The sequence below is a fragment of the Oreochromis niloticus genome, linkage group LG10 (assembly GCF_001858045.2).
Source record: "Oreochromis niloticus isolate F11D_XX linkage group LG10, O_niloticus_UMD_NMBU, whole genome shotgun sequence".
Taxonomy (NCBI): domain Eukaryota; kingdom Metazoa; phylum Chordata; class Actinopteri; order Cichliformes; family Cichlidae; genus Oreochromis; species Oreochromis niloticus.
The window spans coordinates 9,905,427-9,924,056 of record NC_031975.2 but is presented as its reverse complement, the minus strand read 5'-3'; the positions used below and the strand labels follow the sequence as shown (position 1 = coordinate 9,924,056).

Genomic DNA, 18,630 nt, shown 5'->3' with positions numbered 1-18,630 from the left:
ACTGTTTCTGAGAGACAAATAACACCAGGATCCTTTTCTACATAGCTGACGGCTGGTAACTGTGCAGGGGTGGGTCTAGCAAAGTTTTGTCGGGGGCCAGGTTGGGCATTAACAGGGAAAGGGGGGCATAAAGAAATACATTTCTTTGTTATGTCATTTAAAAACTTTGAATAAATAATTATCTGAATCTTACAACAGAAGTGGTCATCTGATTAAATGTATAGAAATCCATTATTGTATATAGTAACTAATAAGTCTAATATACACCCTAGTAAGCTATAGTACTTTTTCCTTTGGGAAGGTACCATCTGTGCAGTCTGCAATTCTGTTGAAGAAAGATGTTGAATCTATTTAATTATTGTAGAAAAATAATTGATTTCTGTGCATTTGTTTTACACTTGCATTAAATTAAAGTTGATTACATCGATTAAGGGCGGGGGGTGGTTTTTGCTGGGAGTTTGCAACCCTATTAGTTAGGTTGCTTAATATTTCCACTAAGTACTCTTTAAAATACAAGAATAAGGAGGATGGTGTAGTTTTAAATTTATTAGATTGATCAGTGTTGCTGAACTATAAAATGTTTTGGGTGCAGTGTATTTTTTGCATACAGGTATAACAGAATAGCTTCAGTCTCTTGTTTTTTAAAACTTGAATATGAACTTATACAAAATGCAGCAAGATACTTATAAAAAACAGTTTTATTGATTACAAAATACGCTATATCGGATTCATATCGGTATCGGCAGATATCCAAATTTATGATATCGGAATCGGTATCGGACATTAAAAAGTGGTATCCTGCCATCTCTAGTTTCTATGCGTTTGGGCCTTTCGTCCACAAGTAAACGGGGTTTCGAATCACCGAAAACAGAGATTTTTTTAAAAACTCCGTTTTTGTGTTTACGTGTGGACGAGGAATACAGAGTTCGTCATGCAACGTCAAAGGTATGTGCCTTTTTTCACGTCACGCTGTGCGCCACGTTATTGTTTACATTACATGAATTGCAGAATGGGAGATAGAGACAAAATACTGTTACTGTTAATCTTACTATCTTTAGGTTTTACACGCTTACATATACACAGGCAGTTACTGTCCCTCCATTTAGAAAGGCAGAGGTGTCATGGTGTAATTATTTTACGTGCAGTTGGTTTTTTCCTGTGTAATAATATTCAACATTGCTATCAATACATTTTTCAAAAAAATGCCTCTCTGTGCAAAATGGGTTCAAAAACATAAACAATTGTGTGATACTGTTTGTCCGTGATTTGGACAGGGGGAACAAATTACGGCAGGATCAGCCTGATATTATTTGTAACCCCACTGTAAATTTACTGTATAAAGAGCTAACATCTCCAAAAATGTCAGGAGTAGTTAGTCATTACAAGTAGTGTTTGTGAACTAAAAATCAAGAATGTGGGATACTGTTTGTCCGTGATTTGGAGAGCCCAAGACCTACCTTGGGACTTGTGCAGGTGAAGCCAAAGGGAAGATATGCTTCACCATATTTTCTAGTCTTTGGCTTGGAAGAAAGTTGGTTTGGAAACATATTTGGCGATGCTTCATCTCCTGCTTTGCGTTTGTGTGGGAGCCCCGTCAATAACCTGTCAATTACGCTAGCAGTGTCCAAGCATTCTTTCTTTTTTTCTTTTCATACCGCGCCCCCCTGCAATGGCTCTGCGCCCCCCTAGGGGGCGGGCCCCACACTTTGGGAATCTCTGCCTTAATACACTGTGACTTCATTGGTTGATTAGATATTTTTTTTAGGATCTGCTAAACAGGTGTACCTAACAAAGCCCCAGTAACCCCACTCTCACCTTCATCTGTACCATATATAACTGTAAACTGTGTAACCGCTGCTATATAAACAAATACACACATTTTTTCTCTGCAGGCCTGCCTCATGCCTGCTATAGCCAGGAAACGAAGAACAAGCGATTTGGTCATGTGACTTACGTGTCACATGACAACACCCCAGTCTGCCAATACTATCAAAATGGCAGCGTTCTTACAGTGGAGAAAATTTGTCTTCTTTGATAAGGATACAGTGAAGGACCCAGATGACAATGGGAAAAACTTTCTTCTCCCTAAAGGGATCTCGGCTTCTGACTCCGGTCGGGGTCATATCGTTCTCGGAGATATCCTTAAATGGCAACAGTTAGCTACCTTAGCTGATGTGATGCTAGCTTGCTGACAACTGACGCTAAGTAACCCAGAATTCGTGAAAGTAAAAGTTAAATTCAGGTAATGTAGAGCATATCTTCGAGATAAGTAACTATTGTCTTTGCAGGGTATTCAAGCAGTAGGTTGTAGGCGGCGACAGAGCTAGGCTGGCTTCGTTTTCTGCGCCATAACAAGCTACCTGCAAATGTATACGTTAACGGTGGAGTTGAAGCTCGACTGCTTGTCTGAGACTCCACGAACCCTCGTGGATTTCTTTCCGCCTAAAGCTACATTTTACGTATTTCCCACTTAATCTTTAGCCTTACTGGGAACTTGTAGTTAGTCATCCTGTTTATTCCAGCAAGAAAAAGTAAGGAAAAAGCCGCGCAAAGTTCGTAAAAAATAGGTACATAGAAATGAAATTGTTGCCCGATTTAATAAAAATGTGACCAAAAGATAAATAATAAAATAGAGATCTAAGAAAGAGCCCTGGGAAACGCCACTGACAACTGGAGCAGCACAAGTATGGTTAAAATCACAAATGATCTTCTGTTTCTGTGGCTGAAAACTAGACTGCAATTGTTTAAACAGGTTAAACATTGTTTAGTAAGGTGAAAGTAAGTTTTTCATTTGAAAGAAAAGGTAGTTAAGGTGAAAGGGTCTGCACCAGGTTTCTCAAGTGTTGGAATTATCACAATTGTTTTAAGAGCGGAACAATGATATTAAACAAGAGTGAATAACGTCAGGAGAGTGGATAAACAGGACTTCCGCTTGAGTGGAAGTGGGTTAAGGTGACAGGCAGAAGGTCTAGCGTTATTAATAAATTCAGATATTTCCTCATCAGTCACGAGTATGAAACTACAAATGAAAGGAATCTGACACTTTCACAATATAACTTATAACCAGGTCTTGATGAATAATATTAAAATAAAATATACTGTGCATATAGTATGTAAGCATTTACATCTATATAAGTATATTGAAAAGAGAAAAGGATGGGGTATTATTTTAAATTAATTTTGCAGAGATTTTATAAACTGCTTTTTTGTATTTTAGAAATCTTTTTGTAAATATAATTGTCCTTAACCTTTGTAGTGTTACATATGGAAGGTAAGATCTGGCTTTTGATGCGCTCTTTGCAGCTGATGTCTTTTCAGGCCTACAAGTTGCGAGTTACACATCTCTACCAGCTTAAGCAGCACAGCATCCTTGTATCAGTGGGTCAGGATGAACATGGAATAAACCCTGTAGTAAGCCTGATGTTTCCCAGAGAAGTCTCATTTTCAAAACACACACACAGAAACCACTGCTAAACTGAATAATTCTTATTTCTTAGGTAAAGGTCTGGAACTTGGACAAGAGGGACAGTGGAAATCCCCTCTGCACTAGGATTTTTCCTGCAATTCCAGGCAACAAACCAACTGAAGTTTCTTGCCTCAGTGTGCACGAAAACCTAAACTTTATGGCAATTGGTAAGACTCAAAGAAAGGTTCTTTTGGTCTACTGACCCAGTCGTCATTTTGACAGGTTATAGCAGATTTTGTGTTTCCTGGCAGGCTTCACAGATGGCAGTGTGGTTTTGACCAAAGGTGACATCACCAGAGATCGTCACAGTAAAACTCTGACTCTGCACGAGGGAGCTAGCCCTGTCACTGGCCTCGCCTTCCGCCAAGTAGCAAAAGTTACCCATCTGTTTGTTGCCACCCTGGAGAAAGTCTACGTAAGTCACCAAGTGCTATCCAGAAATGAGGACTATCCTGTGCAATATCTCTGAAATGTCAACTAATGAAAGTGACCTAACAGCCGCTAAATTCCTTCAAAGTTGAACACTTTGGCATTTGCTTTTATGTAAGATTTAAAAGTAAAGGTTTACATTTACTAATATAAAAAAAAGTACAGGACCCACAGTAACCGGTCCGTGGTGCAAAAAAGGTTGGGGACCGCTGATGTACAGCACTTTGGTCACCAGCCATTGTTTTTAAATGTCCTGCAGAAATGACTAGACTTGAACTGATTGTCAGCACTGTTCCATTCATAATCCAGATATGCTCATTTGATCCTGACAAATTTGTTTTTTGCTTATTTAACCAAAGAATCTTCTCCAATATGCATTGGGTTTCTAAGAAAGTTTAATCTTTCACTTTTGTGCCAAAGATTAAGTATGGTTTTATTATATATTTAATATTACTTTCTAGACCAGGATCCTTTTCTACGTAGCTGACGGCTGGTAACTGTGCAGGGGCGGATCTAGCAAAGTTTAGCCAGGGGGGCCGATAGGGCATTAACAGGGAAAAGGGGGCACAAAGACATACTTTTCTTTCTTATTCTCATTTAAAATATCTAGCTTTTAATAAATAATTATCTGAATCTTACACCCAAAGTTTTAATCTGATGTAAAATGTATAGAAGTCCATTACTGTATATAGTAACTGTTAAGTCTAATATACCCTAGTAAGCTATAGTACTTTTTCCTTTGGGAAGGCACCATCTGTGCAGTCTGCAATTCTGTAGAAGAAAGATGTTGAATCTATTTAATTATTCTTGAAAAATAATTTATTTCTGTGCATTTTTTTTCACACTGCATCAAATTAAAGTTGATTACATCGATTAAGCATCATGAGGTGGAGGGTGGGGGGTGGTTCCCTATTTTTTTTTTTTTTTGCTGGGAGTTTGCAACCCTATTAGTTAGGTTGCTTGATATTTCTGCTAAGTACTCTTTAAAATACCAGAATAGGAAGGATGGTGTAGGTTTAAGTTTATTAGATTGATCAGTGTTGCTGAACTATGAAATATTTTGGGTGCAGTGTATTTTTTACATACAGATATAACAGAATAGCTTTAGTGTTGTTGTTTATTTAAACTGAGTATGAGCTTATACAAAATGCAGCAAGATATTAAAAAAACTGTTTTATTGATTAAAAAACACACAATATCGGATTCATATCGGTATCGGCAGATATCCAAATTTATGGTATCGGTATTGGACATAAAAAAGTGGTATCGTGCCATCTCTAGTATCAAGACACATACCCATCTATTATTGAGTGCTAGATTGTGCAGAGTCTGTATTGTCTTTTCAGTAGTTTACTTATGCAGCTTTGTTTCCACTGAGGATTTAATTGGTCAGTGATCTTGATGTTCTATCATTACAAAGGCTGACAATCATCATGTGGAGCCAAAAAGAACACATGCAGTAAACGCAGGCCATAGATTGAAATGTGAGAAAAATCTGGTGTTGATGTTATCTAAATGTTTTTGAATGTTCATAAGAGTTGAGATTATTTGAAGTATTGGACATTTAAGTGATATTACACAAAGGTGTGCTCATTTCTGTTTTATATTGGAATACCTTGTTTATCCAGTAAGTTTTAAAGAGCATGCTCTCATAGTTTAAAGGTGACCATACAGTCTTTCAGCTGTAGAGTGTTATTTGAAGTACTCTTTGTCATCTTTATTTGTTTAGTGTTACACCCTGTCCATCAAGGAGTATCCAAAAGTGGAGCTGGATACACACGGCTGTGCACTGCGCTGCTCATCGTTGGCAGATCCATCCCAGGATTCTCAGTTCATTGTAGCTGGTGAAGAATGTGTGTACCTGTATCAGCCTGATGAACGAGGGCCCTGTTTTGCTTTTGATGGACACAAGCTATTGGTCCACTGGCACCGTGGATATCTGTTTTTACTCATAAGGGATGTAAAGTCACCCAACAAGTAAGAACAGAACTAAAAGAATGAGGTGACAATAATATTCGTGGAGTATTCCATCTGAAAGAAGAGAATATTGAATTTTAATATTCCATTATTCAAAGCTGTCTTTAAATCGCAAATCTTAATTCAATAATCCATATTCATCAGGTGACTTAGAAAAACACATGTCCTATGAGACTAATGATTCTATTCATTTTTAATTTAGGACATGCTTCAGTAGTGGGGAGACCTCGCCGTCAGACAAACAGCTGCTAACTATCTATGACCTGGACAACAAATTCATTGCCTACAGTGCCTCTTTTGATGATGTCATTGACGTGGTAGCAGAGTGGGGTTCCTTCTACATTCTCACCAGAGATGGAAAAATGTTTGTTCTCCAGGAGAAAGACACACAGACCAAACTGGAAGTCAGTTCAGTCTCTGTAACTGCTGATTGAGAACTTGTTTAAAAGCAGTGATGAACAGTGAATTGAATCATCTATAAATCTAGTTATTCGGGTAGAATAACTTTTACCTGAATGTTTGTCTTTAAAGATGCTGTTTAAGAAGAATCTGTTTGTGATGGCCATAAACCTGGCTAAGAGTCAGCACCTGGACAGTGATGGGGTATCAGATATCTTCAGACAATATGGTGATCACCTGTACCTTAAGGGGGACCACGATGGTGCCATTCAGCAGTACATTCGGTAATTGCATTTGCCAGGACTGGAACTTACTGGATGAGAATGAGTTTTGCCATTATTCAAAGGTTCAATTATTGAAAAGAGTGCAAGTGCTGAAATTAAGAAATTTTATTATTGAATGATGAAATTATTATAATTTCTTAATTTTCAAGTGTTTTAATCACTAAACATATTTGAGGTATTTACTACATTACAGATCAAATGAGACATTAATAAAATCCCTCTTAAAAATACATTGTGCTTTCACACAGCACCATTGGGAAGCTGGAGCCATCATATGTCATCAGGAAATTTCTAGATGCACAGAGGATCCACAATCTGACAGCCTATCTGCAAGCCCTGCACAGGCAGTCATTGGCCAATGCAGATCACACTACACTGCTGCTCAACTGTTATACCAAGCTCAAGGACAGTTCCAAGCTGGAAGAGTTCATTAAGGTGACTGACTGGTGAATATGAGCACTGAGGTGTTGGGCTTTTGATGATTCAGACTGCTATTTCACTCGGACTGTCATTAAAACCTAGATTGACAAGAGTCAATAATGGTTGATATATCATAAATGTGTTGTCTTCCCACACTGTACTTAAACAGAGCAGTGAAAATGAAGTACACTTTGATGTTGAAATCGCCATCAAGGTTCTCCGGCAGGCTGGCTACCACAGCCACGCTGTGTTCTTGGCTGAGAAACATATGCACCATGAGTGGTACCTAAAGATCCAGCTGGAGGACTTGAAGGTACAAATGTTCAAACCTTTCTTTAGAGATGGATGTTCATCACTTCTCTGGGCTACTGAGAATTGTCCTGTTCTGTTTTTTCTTAACCTTAAAAAGCCATCCAATGCATTACTAAGTGACGCTTCCTTTGGCAAACATTGCAACTTGTAAAAAAAGATTTTTATTAGCAACTAAGAGTCTTTCAGATTTGGTCTGGGAGATTTTGTTCCGTTTTTCATTCAAAGGCTTCTGTTTCTATGACGCTCTTGGACTGTCTTGACTTGCATGCACTGTTTTGTGCTCTTAGATTTGAGATGATCTTCAGGTAAGGCATATCTTGGATTTGTGTTACGGTCACTGTGATATTTGCTTTCAGAATTCTTCCATTCCACTACAGGACTTCTTTGCAAAATGGATCTACTGATGTTGAATTTTTGTTATGAGTGGCTCCCACAAATTGGTTTGCTATGTTCGTAGCCATAGTATTATATTCTCTAAGCAGTGCTACACAACTGCTTAGAGCAGCTCATGACTGATTATTATTGGTATGAGGTGGTGATTAGTTAAAATAATTGTTAAAGCTAATTAAGACCTTTTAACATTGTAAAAGTTATTTGTGAACTTGTGCACAGTCCTGTCCTTTTTACCCCTCTGCTGTAAAAGGTTAATCAGAATCACAGAGACTTTATTTATCCCCAAGGGGCAATTAAGATAAGAGCAATTAATGGGGGGTAGTGTCCTCACCCAACCTTGGGCTGGCAGTGTGGACACCCGAAGGAGCAATGTAGTATTATCAAATTCATTTCATAGGTGCATCTACTATTAAAAGCTCAAACAAGTTGGAATTTTAGTAACTTTAGTGACTGCAAGGTCAGATGTCAAGTTTTCTGATCATCTTGTGAATGCAATTACTCAAGAAGGAAGTCAGCTAGAATTTTAGAATTTATACCACATCAAAAATAAAATATAAATTACTTAATATGTTAAATACTAACTCTTTTTCTAATGGAGAGTGGATATTTTCCCACAGAATTATCAAGAAGGCCTCCGGTACATTGGACGTCTGCCTTTTGAACAAGCTGAAAGCAACATGAAGCGTTATGGCAAGACACTGATGCACCATGTCCCTGAAGGTACCACACTCCTCCTGAAGGGCTTATGCACTAATTACCAACCCAGTGGAGACGCTGCTGAAAAAGACAGCCTGGACAGGAGTGTGGTCAATAAGGTCTCTGAGCAATACTGTTATTCTCCTAGATAATCATTAATATTGATCATAAATTTGAAGTGTTTATCAGAAATATTCTCCTCACCTACTGTTTGTTTTTTAGGCAAACTCGGAGGAATTCATCCCGATTTTTGCCAATAACCCTCGGGAGCTCAAAGCCTTCCTGGAGCACATGATTGAGGTGGACCCCCGTTCTCCCCAGGGTGTGTATGACACACTACTGGAACTACGGTTGCAAGACTGGGCACATGAACAAGATCCTGAGGTCAGTGCATAACATTTAGACAGTTATAAAAGCTGCCATGAAGATTTTTAAAATCAAGTGTGATTGTCCTTTCAGGAATTTTTTTTTCATTTACTTGTTTATTTATTTTAAACAAGGATAAAATCCTCACAATAAACTTTTTTTTTATATGGATAAAAGCATTTCAATAAATATTTAGACAAAACAAACCTATATGGAACATTATAAAAACTTGTGGATCGGCCAAATGATTGAAAATGTGATCCATTCTTAAAAATGTACCAAAAGAAACAGAAACAGATTCTCATGAATGGAAATATAGAGGGTTTGTAGCAAGACGCAAAAGACTGGTTACGCTCACAGTTCTTTCTTAGTGCTTTTCTACTCTGCCTGAGGACTCAAAGTGCTTTATACAACCTCATTCACACCAGCACATTTTTCTATTCTGAAGTGCTTTCTTTCTAAAAATTGATGCATTGGAGAGTTACTTGAGGTAGTATCTTGCCCAAGGATATTTGGTGCACAGACTGGAGCAGCCAGGGACTGAACCACCAACAGATTAGTGGATGACATGCTCTACCTCCTGAGCCTTCCCAAAAAGAAATCTTTAGACAGAATAACTTGTACCAAAGTGATGCAAAGACAAAATTCTAGCGTGGGATCCAGCAAAAAAAAAAATCATGCCACATGTTCTGTTAAATATGGTGGAAGCAATGTTACAACATTGAAGATGACGAAGAATAAAAACCCTTAAAATAAATCAATATAATATGAAAACTACAAAAGATGTTCGTAAATTACCAAAATATGACCAAAAATAACGTTGGAAATACTGATAAACTACGAATGAAAGGTGTGGTCCAATGTGCCGTGTATTCTGAATGATGCATGTTCGAAAATTCACAACAAAACAAGTTGTCTAGCCATCAACCTCCCTCTCACCAGCCACCTCTTCCATCTTATCCAGGGAAACATGAGGTGTTCCCATGCCAGTCAAGAATTGTAATCTCTACAGGCTGTCGTGGGTCTCCTCTGGGGCCTCCTCCTGGTAGGATGCGACAGCCTTCGCAAGCTCTTTTCGATGTTGAAGAGGAGTAGCTATACAGTGGTCCCTCGCTATAACGCGGTTCACCTTTTGCACCCTCGTTGTTTCGCGGATTATTTTTTGTGTGCAATTTTGCATGCTTTTTTTTTTTTTTTTTTTAACAGCGCATTGTGTTGTGCGTCCTGATTGGCTGTAGACCATTGTCAATCAGTCTTGTGCTGTATCTCCTGCACAGTACAGAATGCGTTCAGCTTGTCAAATTTACATAAATCTTTCATCGCTAGCAGTGTGACTATGAAGTGCACCTGCGGGTGCCTTTGTTTTCATTCTATAATACTGGACTTATTTTTCTACAAAGGTTTGAACTTTGAGAGGGTTTAAACAAGAGAGAAAAGTGTGAAAATGTTTTTGCCTGTCTGAAAAAAGTGTATAAAGTGTGTAGTGAGGGGTTTTACAACCTTAAAAAATCTATATTAATTGTAAAAAATAAAGTTGACTACTTTGCGGATTTCACTTATCGCGGGTCCTGCGATAAACGAGGGATCACTGTACTCTCATTTCCACTGCTTGTATGAGCAATCTCATTCTAATAGTGTTAACAAAAAGATCAGGCCTAGACTAACAGATTCATGGCGTTTCTCAAAAACAATGCTCCATCTTCATCTGGTCGCAGATGGCTGCATAACAGTTAGGATACATCATTTTACCGGAATTGTGCACCAATAAAAAATTTAACAATTAGATTAAATGACTAGTACATCTAGTAACAACAATGACAGTTAGTCATCTAGTTAACTAGTTGCACACTTCTCTAGTTTATACATCACTATTAAATTTAACTCTTACTTTAATAACTCTTAAATTGAATTAAATTGAAATGAAGTGTTCAAGGCTATGCTCTCTGCATAGATTCAGTCAAATGCTGCGAAACGGATGGGTTAGCTCTTCACGGTGCAAAAGAATAAAGACCTAAAGCGTTATACAAAAGCTACCCAAGGGTTTGGTCACCTCATCTCAATCCAACAAAGCATTTTTTTTAGTTACTGAGGAAAAAACTACAGGCAGCAACTGAAATGTTAACTGCAAAACACTTGAATCAATTTTATACATACTACATTTAAAATAATGTTATTTTGTTCAGAAAATGAGGAAGTGACTAAAACACTTTTAACTCATAAACATTTCATGCAAAACTTTTGTTAAACCACTTGAATTAAAGCAGATAATCTACAGATTTGAATGTTTGATTTAAAGTTCATTATAGTAGTGTTTAACAAAAACAAACATATTACATTTCAGTGCTTCGAGGCAACTGCTGTGTTCATTTGGCGTTTTTTTTAATAAAACTCAATATTTATTGAATATGTAATAAATACTTCTGCTTCTCATTCTGTTTGGCAGAGGAAAAAGGTCCTGCAGGGGGAAGCTGTGTTGCTACTGAGGAGTGACAACACTGTGTTTGACAAGGCCCTTGTCCTCTGCCAGATGCACAACTTCAAAGAAGGCATCCTCTACCTGTATGAAAAAGGCAAACTGTAAGTGATCAAACAGTCTGAATACTTATCAAGTGCCACCTCACAAAATCTCATTATTCACTGTTTTAGTGTGATAGGTAAAACCGAATGAAAGCTGTAAGATGTGTCAGTATCAGCAGAAGCCAGTTTAATTCAGTAAATAAAGTAATTGTGTCATTGTTTGTGGTTGAATATTAATGATGACAAATGCACTCATTATGAGTTAATTTATGTTTTAAACATAACCCTAACATGTTATTGAATCTAATACAGTAGTAATATGTAATAATGATCATTTCTAAATCTGGATCTGGATTCAGATATAGTGTAGGTAGTGTATGTGTAGTGTAGTGTAGCGTAGTGCATGATGCAATCTTTTCACCAGAGCCACCTAACCATGGGGAATTTCAGTCATGAATCACTTAAAAAGACACTCAGCTTTCATCAATATATCTCGTCTAACGAGGTGTAACAAAACATTGGATCATTGTTACACATCAATAAAGGATGCTTTATTGATTTATACATCCTCAGCTTATGTGTACGTCAGAAAAAGATGCTTACGGGTCACTCCTGTTGCCTACCTATGCTAAAGCCAAGCCCTGGAATGGCACGGCTACGTCTGCAGCCTGTCCGCAGCTCGGACACAAGCACTTCACTACATGTTGTACTGTGTATGATTGTGTATGTGACAAGTAAAGGTTGTTTGTTTGTTAGTGATCCTGCCTGTGTAAACTTACTGCTTATTTATAAAACTGATGTAATTTACTTGTTCCAGTCTCTTGTGAAAACATGATAATTCCTTTTAAGCTTTTAAGTCCAACCCCATAGCTTAGATGTTCTCTTTGGGGTGATGGTTTGGGTAATTATCTGTTAGAAATTGAAACTCATTCCATCAAATTGATAAATGGTCTGACTTGTGAGTTACAGCTGTACCAGCATGGCTGCATACCAGACAGTTGGAGCGACTTTTTCCTTTGTGTAATGTCCTTCCAGATAAAGCTTTAAAATTGCACAAAAGTGCCCCAACGGGCATCAAATCATAGCTAGGATGTCCTACACAATGTGGTAAGGATTCTTTGTTGGACTGACTTGCACTGTGTTTCCAGATGACATTGTGATCTGTCATGAGAGGAATGAGTCATCTCTCATTTCTTTTTATTTTTCTAGAAAAAAATTGAAGTACAGTGGTCCCTTGTTTATTGCGGTACTCCCTAAAATAACCTGCGATAGGTGAAATCTGCGAAGTAGTCAACTTTATTTTTTACAATTATTACAGATGTTTTAAGGCTGTAAAACCCCTGACCTATACACTTTATACACTTTTCTCAGACAGGCATGAACATTTTCACACTTTTCTCTCTTGTTTAAACCCTCTCAACGTTCAAGCCTTCGTAGAAAAATAAGTCCAGTATTATAGAATGAAAACATAGGCACCTACAGGTGCCTTTGACGGTGCAAAACGTTTCGTCGACATTGTTGTGTTTGTTGGGGAGAAAACTTACAAACATACAGTGCAGCACTTCATAGTCACACTGCTAGCAAACGAAGATTTATGTAAGTTTGACAAGCTGAACGCATTCTGTACTGTGCAAGAGACACGGCACGGAGGAGATCGATTGACATTGGTCTACAGCCGATCAGGACGCAGAACACAATGCGCTGTAACAAAAAAATAAATAAATAAATTGCACACAAAGAAAATCCGCAAAAGGTGAACCGCATTATAGCATGGGACCACTGTATTTGCAGTGATTAACCTTAAGTCAATATTTGGCAAGAGTACTTTTGTACTTTACAACACAGCCTGAACGGTCTTAGGCAGGCTTGTCACTTCTTTAAGTAGCTTTCAGGAATAGTTCTCGAGGCCTATTGAGAAATCGTCTGCACATACCAATGATGATTTGACCCCCCCCAAAAATGGATTCATTATAAAAATTGTCCTATAAATATATAAGACACCCTGGCACTGATTTTAAGTCCAGCTCTTGTGCAGTTTGGCATACTTGAGCCTTTCCATTTCCCTTCCTTAAAAATGACTTCCTGGTGATGGTGAGGAGGATGGCTCTAAACAGAAGCCCTGTTCATTTCACAATTGTTTTTGCCCAAATTCTGGTTATTGATGTTTCTGTTTTGACACATATGAAGCTACAGACACCAACAACCACTGTGAAACAATATAGCATCCATAACTGCACCAAAGAGTAAAACAGTGAAATGTGGATTATTAAATATTAGGTCCCTCTCTTCTCTGTTAGTACATGACTTAATAATTGATCAACAAATCGATTTATTCTGCCTTACAGAAACCTGGTTACAGCAGGATGTTAGCTTAAATGAATCAACACCCCCAAGCCATTCTAACTATCAGGGGACTGGCAACAATCTTCCGCTCCAGCTTATTAATAAACCAAAGACCCAGACAGTTTTAATTCATTTGAAAGCCTGATGCTTTAATCCTGTCAACCCCCCCAAAAACAGTTTCATTTGCTATGTGTCATCTGCCTACCCCTTACTCATTTTCTATCTAATTTCTCAGCCTTATCTGACTTAGTGCTCGGCTCAGATCAAATAATTATTGTGGGTGATTTTAACATCCATGCAGATACTAAAAATCACAGCCTTGATGTAGCATTTAATCTTTTATTCAACTGAATGGGCTTCTCTCATAATGTTAAAAAAAAACAAAACAAGCACAAAGCACTTTAATCAGACTCTAGATCTGAATATTTAACAGTATTCCCCAAAAACCCTCTTTTGTCTGATCATTTCCTAATAACATTAAAATTTACAATAATGGATTACTCAGCAGTGGAGAGTACTTTTCATTACAATACATGTCTTTCTGAAAGTGCTGTGTTGCTTATATAAACTGACACTTTAAAGCAAAAATGATGTCTCACTAATTTGTAAGATGTTCATGTAGCCTAGAAAAATAGTTTGTTGCTCTATTTTTTAAAAAAGCCCTGCGTGAAGCTAGAACATCTTACTATTTATCACTAACTGAAGATGTTTGTATGCAGGTACCAGCAGATTATGCACTACCACATGCAGAATGAGGAGTATGGAAAAGTAGTGGAGGCCTGCAAACGTTATGGGGACCAAGAGTGTTGCCTTTGGGAGCAGGCGCTGGGATACTTTGCCAGAAAGGAAGAGGACTGCAAAACTTATATCAGTGAGGTCCTACATCACATTGATCAAAACAACCTGATGCCTCCATTACTTGGTAAGTACATTTTTATCTTCATGCATTGATTGTTTAGAATGTGATTCACACGTTACAGTATAAGCTCGGGCAAAGATCATGTCAGTTGAATGTAATTTTAAAAGTGTTTGCACTACATCATATTTTTTTTCTTTTGGTGCTGTAGTGGTGCAGACATTAGCCCACAACTCGACAGCCACTCTCTCCGTCATCAAAGACTACCTCATCAACAAATTACTTAGAGAGAACCAACAGATTGAGGATGATGAACGGAAAATCCGACAGTATCGCGATGAAACAGCTCACCTTCGCTCAGAAATCCAGGAGCTCAAAACAAGGTTGGTCACATAAAGGATGGGATTTTCTGTAAACGTAACTCTTTCATAGCTAATATGTCAAGCCCATGCCTATGAGTATTTGGAAAGTAACAATTATTTTTAACCCTGCTAAGAGGGTTTATGTGATTTGCTTGGTGTGTACTTGTCTGATTCTTTTTCAGCTTAGGTGGAGGTACACAGTCTCAGACTGCTATTTGTTCATGATGTGTTTAGCTGATGCTGGGAAGAAAAGTGTCCGTAAATATCAAAAACTTCATCAGATAGGAATTTTGCAGATCTCACATTCAGGTCATTTTCTGGGACATTTCCACATGACTTGCAGTTAATAAATTTCTCAGATATTTGTCCCATTCTAAGTACTTCCACTGTGAGAGTCATGTCTGCTGCTATAAGGTCCTAAGCATCTGAGGGAGAATACTGAGAGAGAACAACCTGAACTGTGGTGTCATCGTCGCCGAGCCACTCTGTGTCCATGTGCATAAAGATTAATTTCCCATCACTCTAGCGGCAAACCGCAGAGTGACACTGCACGTACCAGGTACAAGATATTGTCCACCAGGCATGGAAAGAAGTGTGGGCTTACCTGGACAGCTACTGGCTCATTAGGCAAACGACCCTCACTGTAAAGTCACGAACCAGGCTTCCATTTCCCCAGTCTTTACTCTTAAGATATAGGCCAGCTCACTTGGTCCAGTCAATCTTAAGTTGTGGTTCCTCACCCCGTGAACAGTTCAGTATTTAATTGATGAGACATGAAGTAATAACAATAATAATCTTTTATTGTTGACTTTGACAGTAAAACTTGTTTTCTGAACTTGGTCACATCCTATTTTCCAGGTGTTTTTGGTGATGCGAAACTCCCCCCCTTAAGGATTTATTGATTTTTGTGTCACACTCTTTGTCTTTCTCCTACTCTGCTCCTTCTCTGGTGTAGCTTGTGTAAAAAGTGTTTACCCCCTTTTTGATTTCACTTTGTTTTTGCATATTTGTCACACTTACATGTTTCTGAGTGAGTACAAAGATAACCTACCTACAAAATACAGTTTTGAAATGAGGATTTAATTAATTAAATCACTACCAAATGTGAAATCATTAATTGACTGTAACCACCTTTCTTGGAAAGATGAGTTCAGTTTCACTAGACACACCCAAGCCTGTTTAGTGAAACACCTATTAAATTTAAAAAAAAAAAAATAACTTAAATGACAACGTAAAAGTTCACAAAAGAAATAAGTTAGAAAGTTATTGACATCAGTCTGGAAGGGGTTACAAAGCCATTTGTAAGGCTTTTGGGATTGGAAAACAGACATGGCAAAAATGGCAGAAACCCACTCCTTGGAACAAAGACTCATTTTACACGATGATCTCAAAGATTTTGTGGGAAATACTCTGTTGACTGACGAGAGAAAAGTTGAACTATTTGGAAGGTTTCTGCCCTATTACATCTGGTATAAAACTAACACATCATTTCACAAAAAGAACATCATACCTACAATCAAACATGGTAAACAAGGTATGCAGCTGCTTTGTTGCTTCAGGACCTGGGCGACTTGTTGTAATTAATAGAACCTTGAATTTTGCTCTCTACCCTAAAATTCTGAAGGAGTATTTGGCCATCAGTTTTTGGCCTGAAGCTCAGGCGGAGTTAGGTTATGCAACAAACATTGGAACCACACCAGTAAGTCCACCTCAGAATTCCTGAGGAAAAAAAGGTGGTTTTGTAGTAGCCTAGTCAAAGTCTGGATAGATTATGCGTGAAAGCCCTCCAATGTGGCTGAATAAAAATTGTTCTCGAAAGAAGAGTGGGCCAAAATTCATCCATAGCAATTTGCCTGTTATTACTGTTGCTTGTTTCAGCTCCAACTGTCAAGGGTAGCACAGCCACTTATTATTTTTAGGGGGCAGTTACTTTTCCATATAGCCAGGTAGGTTTGGATAGCTTTTTTTTACCCTAATAAATGAAATAATAATTTAAAATTGCATTTTGTATTTACTTGGGTTATCTTTAATAAAATTAGTTTGAAACATGTAAATCTGACAAATATTCAAAAGATAAGAAATCAGGAACCAGGCAGCACAGTATATCAACACCTCTGTGGACAAACTAAAAATTCCTTTAAATAGTTAGTATGCGCAAATTGAGTACTTCTAATGAACTTCTGATGTCACGATACAAGCACAATTTTGTATCTGAGAACTAATTTTCCAATTGAGATTATGAAAGTAACTGAAACTGTTAATGCCATATTTTTGGTAAACCCCTTAAATTAAACTCGAAAGTCTGGACTCCAGTCACATCTCGATCATGTTGCTTTCTATTGTAAGATGTATGAATCTTATTGTAGTGTACAGCAGCAAAATAACAAAGAATATTGTCACCATCTATTTACTTATGCACCCAAATTATCTCTTACTGCTCATGTGAGTAGAGTGCTGTAGAGTTACAGAAACTGCCAAGTATGACCATAAATCTTAACCTTAATATTTCCACACAGTGCCAAGATATTCCAGAAGACAAAGTGTAACATGTGCAACAGCCCCCTGGACCTGCCATCTGTTCATTTCCTGTGCTGCCACTCCTTCCACCAACACTGCTTTGAAAGCTATGCTGAGAGCGAAGCGGAGTGCCCAACTTGCACTCCAGAAAACCGTAAAGTCATGGACATGCTGCGTGCCCAAGACCAAAAACGCGATTTGCACGATCACTTCAACAGACAGGTAACAATAAGTTGTACACCAAAAGCCAAAGAATGTGTTCTTGTTGAATATGTGCGTAGTCTGCTTTAATATTGTCTAATAACCTGCTTTTGTTATTTAAAAAGCTTATATTTGAACACTACAGGAATATTGGAAAATACAAGTTTTCTTTTGTCTTTGCTCTGTTTTACAGTTACGCAGCTCTAATGATGGATTCTCTGTAGTAGCTGATTATTTTGGCCGAGGAGTCTTCAACAAATTGACTCTAGTTACTGACCCACCTGGCAGCAAATCTGTAGGGAATCTGGAAGTCAACCTGCAGAGGGACCTTCTCATCCACACCAAGAGAAATAGCTAGAAAGCTTGTATTTAGAATCTCAATTTTACCTGAGAGGCTACATCTTTTTCAGGTTCAGGACAAGATGCTACATGTGTTGGCCCTTTATTTATCAGACATTAAAACCACCTGCTTTTAGTAATTTTGATGGTCCTTTTTACATAATTGTTTCAGTTTGGGCTAATGACTGGAAACTGTCTACATTGAAATTGTTTTAAAATGGTCATACTGTGATTTGAATAGTCACGTGTTGGAGGCTTTAGCTAATGTGTGTATGTGTATGTACTGTCTTGCACATAGCAATCAAAAATAAGTCAGCCATTGATCTTTATTGAAATTACGCCTGGCACTATAACCTGAGCATTACATTTGAAAATAAAGTCGTGATTAAGTGTTTCAGTGCTTCCTGACATCTTTTGTGTTGTGCTCTGTAACCGTTAAACTGTCAACATTGCTCTTTGACATTACTGTCGATTTTATGGCATTTTTAGTATGTAGAAATATGTTGTTCGCTTTGAAGTGTTCATCATTTGGACTTGGCACACAACTTTTGTACACAAGCACAAAAACCACCGATTCTAATTCTATTGTGACATCAGGTAGTAATTTGCAACTGACTTCCATGCATGCATGCGGATTTCTATAGGGTATATACTAAAATTACATATGAACACATTAAAACAGCCATTGTGAGAGCAAACAACATAAAGTGTTTATAAAAATTGACAAAAGTGAGTAAAAAACTGTTTATTCCA

The 18,630-nt window shown here is 37.8% G+C and overlaps 1 protein-coding gene across 2 annotated transcripts; it reads left to right on the top strand.

Moving 5' to 3' along the window:
* The first annotated feature begins 1,932 nt into the window (after positions 1-1,932).
* Positions 1,933-18,271, top strand: vps11 (VPS11 core subunit of CORVET and HOPS complexes). Of its 2 annotated transcripts, none has more exons than XM_003448892.5 (16): positions 1,933-2,136; positions 3,263-3,411; positions 3,498-3,633; positions 3,718-3,881; positions 5,625-5,872; positions 6,075-6,276; positions 6,404-6,555; positions 6,804-6,990; positions 7,145-7,288; positions 8,298-8,495; positions 8,599-8,760; positions 11,186-11,319; positions 14,322-14,524; positions 14,670-14,841; positions 17,337-17,559; positions 17,732-18,271. In XM_003448892.5, exons 1-16 carry the CDS (start codon positions 1,962-1,964, stop codon positions 17,894-17,896), a joined length of 2,814 nt encoding a protein of 937 aa, XP_003448940.2. In that variant the 5' UTR covers positions 1,933-1,961; the 3' UTR covers positions 17,897-18,271. The 2 variants fall into 2 exon arrangements, with proteins under 2 accessions (XP_003448940.2, XP_005453961.1); XM_005453904.4 differs by having other exon boundaries at positions 1,935-2,242; positions 3,304-3,411.
* The last annotated feature ends 359 nt before the right edge of the window (positions 18,272-18,630 follow it).

Bases quoted from the DNA above. Each gene is read 5' to 3' on its own strand.
- vps11 (XM_003448892.5), top strand. From the start codon at position 1,962: ATGACAACACCCCAGTCTGCCAATACTATCAAAATGGCAGCGTTCTTA. The intron at 2,137-3,262 runs ATATCCTTAAAT...TTGTAGTGTTAC, and splicing joins GGGTCATATCGTTCTCGGAG to ATATGGAAGGTAAGATCTGG. The intron at 6,277-6,403 runs GTCAGTTCAGTC...TTGTCTTTAAAG, and splicing joins ACACACAGACCAAACTGGAA to ATGCTGTTTAAGAAGAATCT.